Here is a 14805-nt window from a genome sequence, read left to right as displayed (position 1 = left end):
ATTTCCTTTAGAATATTACCTATGCCAAGCAGCACTCATAGAGTAAGTAAGGTGCCAGGAAAATGCAGAGAAGCTACCCAAGTCTTTTGTGCAGCCACCAGCCCCAACTTCTGTGACGCATGCAAAGTGGTTCCTGGTAACCAGAAGGTCCTTAGCTGTTATCCAGCTTTCATCACAGCAAATAAGCTCTTGAATACACCCTTGCTTTCAATATCTGTCATCTCCAGTCATTAAAAAAGCATCCCCATCTATTTGTCCTCCCCCTTATAGCCATCACACAGTGACAAAGCAGCCAACCTGGAGGTGCTGAAGTGGACAAATGACCTTGCAAAGTTTCGGAAGCAGCTGAAAGGTGAGATATCCTAGCCCGTGAACTTCAAACTCAACATAATTGTCCTGCAGTGGTTCCATCTGGTGCCTATTCTGAAAATACAACACTCTCGTTTTATTTATTTCTTCCTCTTCCAAAACTAGAGTCAAAGCTGAAGATGTCAGAGGAAGACCTGGCTCCTGTGATGCGTCAACGTAGCAATACACTCCCCAAAAGTTTTGGCTCCCAGCTAGAAAAGGAGGAAGAGAAGAAGCAGGATGTGTCTGATAAATTGGCTAAGCCAGCAGTGGAGGCAACCCTGGACACCATCCAGAAGAAGCTCCAAGAGAAAAGGACTGAGGCAAACCGCCCTGAAGACATTAAGGTACATATACCCTAGATGTGTAGGGACACGGGTGGTGCTGTGGGTTAAACCACAGAGCCTAGGACTTGCCAATCAGAAGGTCGGCAGTTCGAATCCCTGTGATGGGGTGAGCTCCCGTTGCTCGGTCCCTGCTCCTGCCAACCTAGCAGTTCAAAAGCACGTCAAAGTGCAAGTAGATAAATAGGTACTGCTCCAGTGGGAAGGTAAACGTCGTTTCTGTGCGCTGCTCTGGTTCGCCAGAAGCGGCTTAGTCATGCTGGCCACATGACCCGGAAGCTGTATGCCGGCTCCCTCGGCCAATAAAGCAAGATGAGCACCGCAACCCCAGAGTCGGTCACGACTGGACCTAATGGTCAGGGGTCCCTTTACCTTTACTTTACCTTTACCCTAGATGTGTGTACTGGGCATGCTCCCCAGCCAGCACGTGATTGGCCTTTTGCCTGAAGGGGGCTGCCTTGCTAAAGATGAGGATTGACAGCCCTAAAATAACATGCTGGCTTTTTAGATGTTTTCTCTTCCGTTTGCTGTTATGTATTGCTTATCATTCATTTGGTTATTATTGTAGTTTCCTGAACAATGGTTTGTATGAGGTGCGGCAAATAAAATGAAATAAATGGTATTGTGAATCAGGATCTTGTGCTCTGTATAGCTCCTTTTTGAGGGACTAGGAACGGGACAGGGAAATATTAGGGATAAATTTGAAGGAACCACAGTAATGCAATTGTTTCCCTTCCGACCTTCCCTTGCTTGCTTGCTTGCTTTTTATACAGGATATGACCAGAGATCAGATAGCAGCAGAGAAGGTGGCTCTCCAAAAAGCCCTCTTGTATTATGAGAGCATCCACGGAAGACCAGTAAGTACATCAGCATCCGTGTAAAATGTGTTCCGTATTGGTTCACTACAAACCACGAAATGGGAAATTGTAGGAAAGTTTGCCAGTTTCTCGAACCTGTGCAAAAGTGTAGCGACCGATGACTTGGCTCTGTAGTATGCAGGCTTTCCCCTGCATACTTCACAGCAACATTTTGTCACTACTTATGGTCCTTTGTTCAGGGAAACAGATATTTAGTCAAAATGTCCTCACAGTTTTTAACGTGACTGGTAGCGATGTAGTTTCTAAAAAGTCCGTCCCCACCCCACCCTCTTTCTGGAGTTGTTATTTTCTCTTAGGAAAAAGTTCTGATTTCTTAAAACTTTGTGTTGTTGTTTGTTGTTTATTAAATTTGTATACCATCGCGGGTGGCGCTGTGGGTTAAACCACAGAGCCTAGGACTTGCCGATCAGAAGGTCAGCGGTTCAAATCCCCGTGACGGGGTGAGCTCCCGTTGCTCGGTCCCTGCTCCTGCCAACCTAGCAGTTCGAAAGCACATCAAAGTGCAAGTAGATAAATAGGTACCACTCCAGTGGGAAGGTAAACGGCGTTTCCGTGCGCTGCTCTGGTTCGCCATAAGCAGCTTGGTCATGCTGGCCACATGACCCGGAAGCTGTCTGCGGACAAACGCCAGCTCCCTCGGCCAATAAAGCGAGATGAGCGCCGCAACCCCAGAGTCGGTCACGACTGGACCTAATGGTCAGGGGTCCCTTTACCTTTACCTTTTATACCACCCTTCATCCATAGATCTCAGGGCAGTTCACAACATAAAAAAATACAATATAAAAACTCAAAATACATTTCCTCCAGTGTTGATCCTTACAAAACTATGTTGATGATTCAATAAGTAATGAAAACATTTTGGAGGCATGGAGAGAGCCATCATACGGGTTATTTATGGCCAACAGCTGAGTGTTGTTTCCCCCCATTTGCTGTTCTGATAACGTTTTCTTCTTGTCTGTTTTGTTGTTATTGTTATTCTTGAAATGTGTGCTACTCAGGCCATTGTTTAAGCATTGCAATTGCCTTGTTTTTATTTTTCCTTCTTGGAAGTAGTGTTTCATGGCCCCACCTAACAACAGGGTTATTACTGTCATTATAGATTTCAAAGGAGGGTTACAGGGGCAATGCGAAGAATTCCAATAAGTAATTTAACTTGTCTGCCTCCTCTGAAAAGCCGGACTCTGGGGGGTCTAAATCCATGCAGAAGTTAAAGCTGGTGCAGTAATATAAATGCAAAGAAATACACTAAACTACTTCCAGAAGCCCTATTTTCGTGACATCTCACAGCTTATTATGCTTCTCTCTTTGCAACATTTATGTCTTCCTCGTGATTGACAAAGCTGCTTGTTTAGCTAAAGCTGCTGATAAAAAAAGCAGAAAATAGGCAAAGGCTTTTTAGATAACATGGAGGCAAGAACAGACCTTCGACTTAGACCAGGGATCCCCAACCTTCGGCCCTCCAGATGTTTTGGACTACAATTCCCATCATCCCTGACCACTGGTCCTGTTAGCTAGGGATCATGGGAGTTGTAGGCCAAGACATCTGGAGGACCGCAGGTTGGGGATGCCTGACTTAGACCATTGAAAGGAGCTAGGCATTATTGGTTTTAGAATAAGAAAAAGCCCTGCTGATCAGACAACCAGATGCTTACAGGAAGCTCCCAAACAGAACAGGAGTGCAGTGTCTCCAGCAACTGGTATTCAGAGGCATATTGCCAAGTTTGCAATAAAAATGAAGCCTAATTTAGAACTGCAGAAACAGAACTATAGATCTGGGCAGGGCAATCTGCCAAGCGGGTTGAAGGTTGGAGAACTGATGACACAGAACCCAGGTTTTCACCAGGCTTCTTGGTGGATGGGAGAGAGGGGTTGGCCTCCGTTTTAGTTTCAGCACCTGCTGAGGAAGCGATAGTCCTGCCTTCTCGCAGGAGGTTTGGCAGAGGGCAGTGAAATAGTTGGCGCAATAGTCACAGTCTGTTGCTTCCTGCAAACTCCATCACCACACCTCTCAAGCAGCCAACTGTGCCTTCGTCATTTCAGGTAACGAAACACGAGCGGCAGATGATGAAGCCCCTGTATGACAGATACCGCTTAGTCAAGCAGATCCTCTCGAGAGCCAACAGCATCCCTATCATCGTGAGTACAAACCTTTTCTGCATGGATAGCTTAAGTGGCCCTTGTCTCATTGCTGGCAGCGAGAGAGGGAGAATCCTATCTTTGTGCACTGCATTGGACATAATGCCTCAGTTGCAGCCATTTTTCCCTGTATGGTAAACAGCTAGATGAGCATGTGCATAGGAAGAGTAAAGATGGCCAGCCCTAGCGTTAGGTAAACTGAGTTAAATGCTTCAGGTGATGGACCCAGAGAGGCAGATTTGGGAGTCCCCCTCCACGCCTGGCCACTTGCTTCCACTGGCCTGCTGTGCCTTTTCTGGCCATTCAGCAAGAAGAAAAAGAGTTTGGATTTGATATCCCGCCTTTCACTCCCCTTCAGGAGTCTCAAAGCGGCTAACAATCTCCTTTCCCTTCCTCCCCCACAACAAACACTCTGTGAGGTGAGTGAGGCTAAGAGACTTCAAAGAAGTGTGACTGGCCCAAGGTCACGCAGCAGCTGCATTTGGAGGAGCGGAGACACGAACCTGGTTCCCCAGATTACGAATCTACTGCTCTTAACCACTACACCACACTGGCTCCCTCTGCCCTTACCTCATTCCGGATGGCGCAGCTTTGAAGAGGCTAAAAACAGTGCTGAGAATTAGGGGGCAATTTTCGAAGTTGCTGTAGATTTAAACTCCCCGCCCCCCCCCAGCCAATCCCCAATTTTGGGCACCAGTTAAGAGTTGCAGCAGTTCCACAGCCAGAATGCTTCACTCTGATGAAGGACCTTGGGCCGTCCTAGACAGAGGAAGGAGGTGGAAAGCCATGCTAGCACTGCTGGCACTAAAACAGCAGCAAAACAACAAGAAGAAAGTAAAGGGGGAGGAGGAGACCATTCAGGCAGCACAGTCTCTTGTGCCAGCCTTTGGAGTAAAGGCTTGGCCCCCTGGCTTTGGGTACTTCTGCATGGGGATAGCTGTTGCTTCTGAATCAGTCTCAGAGGCCTTGGGGAGAAGGTCCTCAAGATGGAAAGAGATCTTAACTCTACTAGCATTGCACCTGTGGACCACATGGGATGCTACCATCTGCACTAAACCCCTCTCTGGTGTGGGTTTCTTGCGCCATGCCAGTGATTAGTAAGACAGGGAGCAGTTCAAGCTCTTCTCAGTATGCAGACACCTGAGATTTGGGTATGCTGAATGAGCATGACCCCTGGGGTCAAAAATCTCAGGCCCCAATATCAATGGAATTCCTTGTCCATAAAGAAGCAGGCAGTTCACCCCACATATTCACCACCTCGATTTTCCATCAGCACTGTATACTTAAGACTTCTGGCAGTTCACAAGGGAGACTGGGCCAGGGACTTGGCTTACGTTTTTCTTTGAGGGAACCAGCATCCCTGCCCAGTTGGCCGTCCTTGAGACTCCTTTGGCTGAAGGGAGGGAGCAATTAGACATCCTGTTTCTTCTGACCCGTGGAGGAGAAAGTACAGCAGACAGCTACAGTTTCCTCCACAAACACAGTTGTGCTAGCAGAGGAAGACAGAAAGATCCCACTTGAATAGAGGTTGGGGCATCTCTTTCTCCCCCCACCCCCAGTTCAAAGACACATATTTTAATTTTGCATTACAATCTGGGGGACGCGGGTGGCGCTGTGGGTAAAAGCCTCAGCGCCTAGGGCTTGCCGATCGAAAGGTCGGCAGTTCGAATCCCCGCGGCGGGGTGCGCTCCCGTTGCTCGGTCCCAGCGCCTGCCAACCTAGCAGTTCGAAAGCACCCCCAGGTGCAAGTAGATAAATAGGGACCGCTTACTAGCGGGAAGCTAAACGGCGTTTCTGTGTGCGGCTCTGGCTCGCCAGAGCAGCAATGTCACGCTGGCCACGTGACCCAGAAGTGTCTCCGGACAGCGCTGGCCCCCGGCCTCTTGAGTGAGATGGGCGCGCAACCCTAGAGTCTGTCAAGACCGGCCCGTACGGGCAGGGGTACCTTTACCTTTACCTTACAATCTGTACAGACTTCCAGAGAGTCAACCGCTTTGGCACTTTAAAAAAAATACCATAGTACAAAAGGTAGATTGCAAATTGACTTTTCAGCTGATACAAAATTCCACATTAAAAAAAAGAGAAATGGTACCCAAAATTCTATGATTAGGGGAAGAAAATCGATGCCCCAGGGACATTCTGGGGAATAGCATGTTTTCTGGGTTGCAGCATTGACTTGAATCCTAAGATAACTTAAGGAAATTCACAGACGAGAAGTTTCCCATCGCCTCCTTCCCACTGGCCTGTTCCTCCCAAAAAGCCTCTCTAAGAGAGTCGGGTCATGTGGGATGGGAATGGGGCAGCAATGGGAAACTTGTTTTTTGTAAACTTCCTTAAGTTAGCATGCCTCTGACCCAAGCTTTGATTTTTTACAATTTTATTTTTTTGAAAGAGGAAGTTGGCACAGTTTGAGATTATTTGTTCCATGTTTTGTCAAGCAGGGGGTGGGCAGTAGTTGTAGGAGGGGGAGCTGCCACGTTCTCCTGACTGCAGGGCCTAATTGTTGAGGAACATATTTGAAGTTTGCCTTTGTGACCGTGAGGACCAGCCAGACACAAGATTTCAGAGCAAGAAAAAGGGAGAAAATGTGCCAGTTTCCACATGGGGTTATTGCATCTCTTGAGTGCACTGTGAGTGCTGCTTGCCAGGCCTTCTGGCCATTCAGCCAGTGCAGACAAGAGATACTTTCCTCTTACTTTCTGCCTCTTTATTTTCATGAATGAGAGTTTATTTTTACTAGTTTGCTGCTGCCCCACGCCCCAAACCTTCGCCTTGGCAGGCGAATAAACGTTTTCTATTCAGATGAATGGATAGGATGCCATTTGGGTTATTGGGGGTTGTCACATTTACCCTGATAAGCACATGCTTCTTCTGGGCCCAGGACACCACCCGGCAAAAGATTTCTCTTCTGCAGGTCCCCTTGAAAGCAAGAGGAATTGCACAAATGCAGTCTTCAGTCCCATTAGTTTCAGCAAGCACTTAAGCAAGGGAAAGCTCTCTGAGGGGTTGTTTTGATTCCATATGCATGGAATCAATGTCATATTTCATATGATCTATGACAAGCATCTGAGTAGCCACGCCTCTGCAGCCTGGATCTCCATCTCGCTCACAACCATACAGTTCCATTTGAGCATGTCTGAATAAGGCAGCATCAGAACTGCCTCTTGCACCAGAGCCTTTTTGTTGAGGCTCATTTGCTTAGCCTTGGGAGTACACTGCAGCCATCTTTCTGCATCTAAGAGCATAATGGGTAAGGCAGCCACTAGACAGTGTTTCCATATTGCGTGGAAGGATGATGACAATAATAATAATGGTTGTTGTTTGATTCGACCCTGACACTTCTTAATTGAATGCATTCTTGGGGAGACTTTGAAAGGTTTTAATCTGGAAATGAATGAGGAATGGGAATTAGGAGAGATGATGGAGGAAGGGGTCATTATGTAACCTGCTTGTTAACGCCTGTCACAGGGTTCCCCCTCCAGCAAGCGGAGAAGCCCTTTGCTGCAGCCAATTATCGAGGGTGAAACTGCTTCCTTCTTCAAGGAGATAAAGGTGAAAAAAACCTCCCACTGCTAACTCATTTGCTCAGCCTGCATCACTTCCCTTCTCCCACAATGAAAGTGATAGACACCCCTCTTCCCTCCCTCCCTCCCTCCCTCCCTCCCTCCCTCCCTCTCTTTCTTTCTTTCTTTCTTTCTTTCTCCCCCCCCCCCCTCCTCTCTCTCTCTCTCTCCATAATTGTTGGTTCTTCTGTCATGTCTCCAGGAAACAAAATCAGTAGCTGCTTTTGTCTGGCTTCCTTTGTCCACGTTCTGCCTGCCTCTGTTACAACTGACCCTTCAGTGCCTCCTCCTTCCTCCTCTTTTGCCTCCCTTTTGATTTGCAAAATGCACAATTTATTCCTTGCACGCTTGGCGCCTTCTCCTTCCTAAGATGCTGTTTCTGCAATTATTACTTCTTACCTTTCTTTGGCTCATATGCTGGACCTTGGCCCAGATCTACAGCCGCGGCAGAATAAGGAGTTCTGAGGGGGTAAGAATAGACCGTACCACTTGAGACTGCAGGTTGAGGGATCTCTCTCCTGAATGTCTCCACTTCTCCAAGCTTTCTACTCCAGAGAGGGTGGCTTCCTTTTTGCTTAGGAAAATATTTTTGGAAATGTGATCGCCTCCCCTGCCACACACACATCCTGTAGTCTGGACTGATACAATCCATTCTGCCACCACATTTTGCCCAAATCTGCCCTAGGTTGGGCTTGAGCAAACTTAAGACTTCTCTGCCATGCTTCATACTTACTGGAATTGCGTCTCCTCATGTGACACCCCCATGATGTAATAATAATAATAATAATAATAAATTATTATTTATACCCTGCACATCTGCCACTCTGGGCTGCTCCCAACAAAATATTAAAATACAGTAACGCATCAAACATCAAAAGCTTTCCTAAATGTTCTCAGTAATGGTTTCATACCTTTGTAACGGAGAGCAGCACTGATGGGAGCTGTGGTCCAAATAACCAGCATTTGTATACTCTTTAGAGCAGTGTTTCCCAACCTTGTGCCTCCAGCTGTTTTTGGCCTACAATTCCCATCATCCCTTGCCACTGGTCTTGCTAGTCAGGGATGATGGGAGTTGTAGGCCAAAAACATCTGGAGGCACAAGGTTGGGAAACACTGCTTTAGAGGCAGAGCCTGATCTTACTGGCACAAATCCTAAGCGCTTAATGTGGGCTGGAGGAATCCTTCAGGAACGCACTAAAGGCGTTTGTCTGCATCGTCTCTTCCAGGACCAACAGCCCCTACCCCTTCTTTTTCAGTTCCCAGATATGAAATATTTGAAGATTGAACATGAATGTTTAATACCAGGTTCCATTGACTCAAAGCATGGGCAGCTACCCGCCCTCCAAAACCAAGTAAATCAATAAAAAGAATTACCGTATTTTTTGCTCTATAAGACTCACTTTTTACCTCCTAAAAAGTAAGGGGAAATGTGTGTGCGTCTTATGGAACAAATGCAGGCTGCGCAGCTATCACAGAAGCCAGAACAGCAAGAGGGATTGCTGCTTTCACTGCGCAGCGATCCCTTTTGGTGTTCTGGCTTCTGAGATTCAGAATATTTTTTTTCTTGTTTTCCTCCTCCAAAAACTAGGTGCGTCTTGTGGTCTGGTGCATCTTATAGAGCGAAAAATACGGTAACTTACTGAGGTTCTGCCCCTTCAACATAAAGCCTGCTCCACTAACATAAATCCTGGCTACACACCCATGGCTCGGAGTGATGGCGGCTTTTTTGGTTCTGCCAAATCCCAGTTGGCAAAGCCCCCTTTGCACTTTCCTTGGATGAGAGCAAAGCCCTTGGCAGCATTTGCTCTGGGAGCGCTGCAATTAGAGGAGAATCTGAGCTCTCCCACCAGCCCTTGGAGCCGGCTCACAGTGGCAGCCTCCGTCGCTGGCTTCAAGCGTTCAAGTCACTCAAGATGAAGCGATAACCTGTCCAAAGTTAGAAATGTGAACTTCCACAGCAAACCACCCCCCCCCAAAAAAAAAAATTTAGTTAAGCTGTTCAACTTAACAAGGCAGAATAACCAGGCGTTCTGTTTCCTTGCTGCAATGCAGGGATAGGAATGGATTTTGAAGGGCGGGCCAGCTCTACCACAACACAACCCAGCAACTCCTGAGGTTCTTCCCATTCTCCATTATCCCTTGACCATGTGTGGGGAGAGAGGCCCCACTCACACCTCACTCCAGGGGCAGAGCTTGAAGGAAGCTTGTGAATTGTGCTAGGAGAACCTCTAAGTCAGACATAGGCACAAACTCCGGCCCTCCAGATGTTTGGAACTACAATTCCCACCATCCCTAGCTAACAGGACCAGTGGTCAGGGATGATGGGAATTGTAGTCCCAAACATCTGGAGGGCCGGAGTTTGCCTATGCCTGCTCTAAGTCATTATATGCCAGGTGTTATCCAATTGTTGTTAGAAAACCTCCCCCATCAATCCCAGGGATGATGGGAGTCCAACAATACTTGGGAAGGTCACCAGTTCCCCAACCCTGCTCTAAACCAAGGGGGGAAAGTTAACGTCCTTTTGGTTCCCTTCTTCTCCTGCATTTAACTTGCCCTGACATCATTCTAGGAGCTTGTGGAGACTTCTTTAACAAGCTGAGGCTTCCATTACTTAAGCTTTGCCTGCCTTAGAATATACAGAAGTCTTGGAAGTGGTCTCCATGCAGCAGCCATTATCCATCAGCTGCGTATTAACGCTTGCAAAGGGCCTTGGGCCTGATCCAGCAGGGATCTTCTCGCAATCTGGTGCTACAGACCACTTCTTTGTGTGTTTGGAATGTGACCGCGTTGCTTCTGGGAATGCGGCATGTAAAGGTAGTGCAGGCAATGGTAATCATTGGCTCCGAAATGTCTCTGCAGGAGGAAGACGACGGTTCTGAAGAAGACAGCAACACGAAACCAGATTTCACAGTCACCATAAAGCCAGACTTCAACGTGAGAAGTTTCTTGGACCATCTAGAAGATGATGGCGACGGCTTTGTTTCTCCGGTGGATGATAGGATCTCTTCAAAAAGCAGCCAAGATATGGGGCTGTCAAATCTTCATGCTGCCTCCATGTATGTCAGGTTTCTGGCTGTCATTTTCATGTTCTGCGTACTGTGTGTTTGGGCTAAGGTGGTAACTAACATTAGGAAAGGGATGTATAATATATAATTGTTATACTTTCTTAGCAATGGGAGCTGAACTGTGATAATCACCATCTGTCGCGTGGCGGTTATCACTTTAAGGTTGTTTTGTTTTGTTTAGCTTTCTGCAGTATTTTTGTGTCTCCGTTTGGGTGTCCGCTTTTGTTTTGATTTTCTTTATTCTTAAATTACATAGGCCAGAACTTGTAGAACAGCTCCAGGAAGTCAGGGAGGAGAAGAAGAGAATCAGGAAAAAACTGAGAGATTTTGAGGACAATTTCTTCCGGCAAAACGGAAGGTAACTTTATTTCTCTTTCTTATCCCCAATCCTTCACTTTGCCACATCAGAACCTTTGTTTTATTCACCATCATATTCAGCATTTACTTATCCTTTACAATGCAAGGCACTTTGCTTGCATCTTTACAACAGAGGTGGGCAACCCATGACCTTCTAGATGTTGGTGGTTTAACTTCCCATCTTCCCTGGCCATTGGCCATGCCAGCCTTGACTGATGAGAGTTTGACTCCAGCATCATCTGCAGGGCCACAGGTTCTCTGTCCCCAATTTATAATAGTGGTATTTATTTTATTCATGTGGTACCCCCAAAGGATCTCTATTGTCAAAACTGCCTTGGAAGCCAAAGAGGCACAAGCTGCCTCATTCAGAATTTACTTCCTGATATGGGTTGAGACAGCAGCATTCCTTTCTAGACTGCTGAGCATAAGCGGAAACCGAGAACATCATTGGTGGGACCGCCAACCCCACCTTCTCATGTTCACCCTTTGAAAACTCTTATCCTTCACACATGTCACAAGACTATCTAAACGTATGTGCAGATTTGATGTAAGTGTGCAAGTTTTGTTTCTGAAAGAACGTGTGTGAATCTGGGAATTGTTTCCAGAGGCAACGTGAAGTTTCTATTCCGGCCCTGGAATGAAAACAAGCTCTGCCATTCCATTTTCATGTCACGACAGGCATTGTAGTTCACAAGAGCCCACTGTGAAGTCTAGAAATTTTCTTTTTAAAAATAGTAGCCAAGCTTCTCTGTTTTCCTACAGGGAACCAGCACCATTCATGTAAGGAATATGTCCTGTCCACTTTCTTTCCTTCCTGTAGAAAGTTGGTTGGTTGGTTGGTTGGTTGGTTGGTTGGTTGGTTGGTTGGTTTAATATGTATGCCACCCTTCATCCGTAGATCTCAGGGTGGTTCACAACATAAAAATACAATATAAAAAACCAAAATGCATGATTAAAACAAAGGGAGGTGGGGCCACAAGCCTATAACCCCTCTCCCCCAGTAAATCAGTCCCTCTGATTACAACTTTGGCCTGTTGGTCAAAGCAGAGCTTTCCCTCCACCTTTTACTCATCCTGGTATTAGCTTTCCTTTCGTTCATCACCTCACCCTGGCATTTTCCGTACATGTTAACTTTTGAGTTTAGCGGATAGATGCTTGTCTGAAGCATTTCCACCCCACCAATCTGGATTGGCAAGGCACACCTTTTTTTTCTTTTTGTGGCACCTCAATTTGTGTCAGGATTTCGGTACCTCATTCAGCACATAGTTAAACCAGCACATAGTTAAACCAAGCCAACTTGGGATGGCTTTAAAAGAGAACCAGGCAAATTCATGTAGGCCAAGGCTATCAGCGGCTCCTTAAACGCAATGGCTATTTTCTGCCTCCGCTGCCAGAGGTGTTATGCCTCTGAATTCCAGGTGCTGGGAATTGCAGGGTGCTGTTGTGCTCACATCCTGCTCGCAGGCTCCCCGTGGACACCTGTTCAGCGACCATGAGAGCAGGATCCTGGATGGGCCCATTGTCTGAAGGAGAAACGTCTTCTGAAAAAGCCTTCCCTTCTGCTTTCTTGCAGGAACGTCCAGAAAGAGGACCGCACTCCTATGGCGGAAGAATACAACGAATACAAGCAGGTTAAGGCCAAGCTGAGGCTGCTGGAGGTCCTCATCAGCAAGAGAGACATTGGCTCCAAGATCATGTAACGAAGGCACGCTTGACCTTGCCGGTAGAGTTAAGAAGTTGGCCGAGCCAAAGGAAGGATTGCTTGAAGAACTCAGTGAGGCCCTTGCTCTGTGAGGGCCTTCTTAGGAGCAATCCTGGGGCTGTGTCTGACAAGGAGGAGACCCCCGCATCTTTTCTTCAGACTTGGGGGGCCTCTCCTGCCTCCAGGCTGGTTCACCCAAGCCAGCAGGAGGGGGCTGAGGTGGGTGATCCACTCAAAAGACTCGCCACCCACCCCACAAGGAAGGGTCCTTCTGCTTTGATCAGCCTGCGACTTGTGAAACGCTTAGACTAACGAGAGCCTGATTTTATGCCTTCTCCTGCGTGTCAACGAGAGAGAGGTGAACTAGTATGAGTTATCATGAATCGCCAAATAATTGTCTGTAATTGTCAGACCAATAAAGCACCCAGGTCTGTTCTAATGCGGAGGAGCTTGCATCCTGGGTTGATTCTGTGGCTTTGAAAGAAGAGGCGACACCTCCTGCTCGGGATCTCGCGCTCAAATGCAACCTCAGATTGTTGGGGCTGCGGCTTTTCTTGTTAAGGTCGCCCTCAGTTGAATGTTTCAAATTGGTGGGAAAGCACTGTGTGCCACCCTTGGCCTTTTTTTTAGTGAGTGGAGAGAGACATTTTCTTGTTCTCCTGCTTCCCTCCCGTCCCAAAAATAATATTTCACACTGGCGCTTCTCTTCGAAAAGACGCAGAGAAGAAGAAGAGCTGAGAAAAATGGGAAACTTGGTAAAATCTGGTTTAGCAAGTTAGAGGGAGCCCTCAGAGTTGAGGCACAGATTGCAGCTCTAATCTCTCCCATGCGGAGGTGTTTGAATCTGGGCTGTGGATTCGAAACTGTGTCCTGAAAATCCTTGGGACCTTAATAGAGATTCCTCAATATGAAGGTCTGTAGCAGGCAGACAGGCACGCTACCCTGAAAGAATCGTGTCCCATATCATTCATTTTCTCCTGCGGTGGTGGTGTCACTCTATAATGCACTATTGGTTCATGTGGAGTCATGGTGAGATGCACCAAGTTTTTGCATTGGTTCATTGCAGTTGTGCAGAGGTTTCTCAGCAGACAAATTGGATGCAGAAGGGTTTCCCAGGGTTAGAAAGTGTGGGAAACCTCTGAGCAGCCTTTCCTTGCTGCTGCTTTTTAAGGACAGTGTCGGCTTATGCCAAGGAGCCCTTACAACTGTTTGTTCCCCCCGCCCTCCCGAAATCTTAATGGGATCCAATGATAATGAGGCGGCAACATTTTCTGTTGATGTTTGTAGCCGCACCTTGTTGAACGCGACTGTCTTGTTGCTGTACTTTCAAATAGCTTGTGTTAAAAATCATAGGTACAATGATGCACTTTAGAGAGACAGAGAAGAGTTTTATATTTTTTAAGAAAATCGAAAACCAATCGTAAGAAAGCATAACCAAAACAGTACTTTAAAGAAAGAACAAATCTTTTGTCTACCTGACTTGTGTGTGTGTGTTTTTTTTATGCTGTTCTTTTAGTAAGGAAAAATAATGTCTAAACTCAGCTTTAAGATTCGTCTAGAGAAGCAAGCAGCTAACAGGAATCAGAAGAAACCTTTCTAAGCACCAGCCCTGGAGCCCTTTTTTTTTAAATGAGCACTTGATATAACAAACAATGTCTGATCAGAGTTCATAGAAATGCTTCCTCTGCTCTGTTGAATTAAAAACCTGGTGACAAGCATACTAAAGCCCTATTAAATAAATGCCCCTCTGAAGTGAATAGCAATTACTAAGATTATCATAATCAAAACTGATGCAAGCATAAATGTGGTTCCAGAGAAAACTGAGCAACTTAACTCTGTGAACCTTATGAGAGTGGAGGGGTTTAGACTCATTTTTAAAGAGTCACCCATTTATGCCATGTGGAAAACTGTTTTTGAAATTGAGGGACATCTCCCAAACAGTTTGTACTACTACGGTTTGTGCAGCTAGGCAGAGGCTCCAAAGCAGCCAAAAATTGCATTAAGCCAAGAGCGAACTGCTTTCATGAGACCTAAGCAGCTGTTCGAACATGACTTTTCTTACTGAAATTGCTGCTTGCTAGATTTTTAAAAACAAAAAAATAAGTGTGATGTGTCTGTGTTAAGATCTTTTAGGGGGGGATGGGGACGACCGACTGACATAGTACAAATGAATGAGAGTGAAGCAAGGTGCATGTTTATATATTACAAAATGCTAATATAAAGAGGTCGAGATGTTTATTTTAAAAGCAAAATGAGAATGACACGTTAAATGAATCACTTAACAAATATAAATGCCTATAATTTTTTTTATATAAAAAAAGAAGGAAAACTTGTACTTTGTTCATGGGTTTACACTTGAACAGTCGAATCGTTTAGCTTTTTTATACATTGAAATAAATGTGGAGCAATGAA

The 14805-nt window shown here is 46.1% G+C and overlaps 1 protein-coding gene across 5 annotated transcripts in view; it reads left to right on the top strand.

Moving 5' to 3' along the window:
* The window catches only part of FAM13A (family with sequence similarity 13 member A), a 156014-nt gene extending 141209 nt beyond the window's left edge, over positions 1–14805 (top strand). For all 5 annotated transcript variants that reach the window (XM_028743572.2, XM_028743573.2, XM_028743571.2 and 2 more), the window contains 8 exons: positions 271–352; positions 475–695; positions 1466–1549; positions 3611–3706; positions 7175–7258; positions 10129–10325; positions 10591–10692; positions 12265–14805. In XM_028743572.2, coding sequence (XP_028599405.2) covers positions 271–352; positions 475–695; positions 1466–1549; positions 3611–3706; positions 7175–7258; positions 10129–10325; positions 10591–10692; positions 12265–12391 — 993 coding nt within the window. In that variant the 3' untranslated portion in view covers positions 12392–14805. The remainder of the gene's footprint in view (positions 1–270; positions 353–474; positions 696–1465; positions 1550–3610; positions 3707–7174; positions 7259–10128; positions 10326–10590; positions 10693–12264) is intronic.

The sequence above is a fragment of the Podarcis muralis genome, chromosome 9 (genome assembly GCF_964188315.1).
Source record: "Podarcis muralis chromosome 9, rPodMur119.hap1.1, whole genome shotgun sequence".
NCBI lineage: Eukaryota > Metazoa > Chordata > Lepidosauria > Squamata > Lacertidae > Podarcis > Podarcis muralis.
This window is presented reverse-complemented; position numbering and strand designations above follow the sequence as displayed.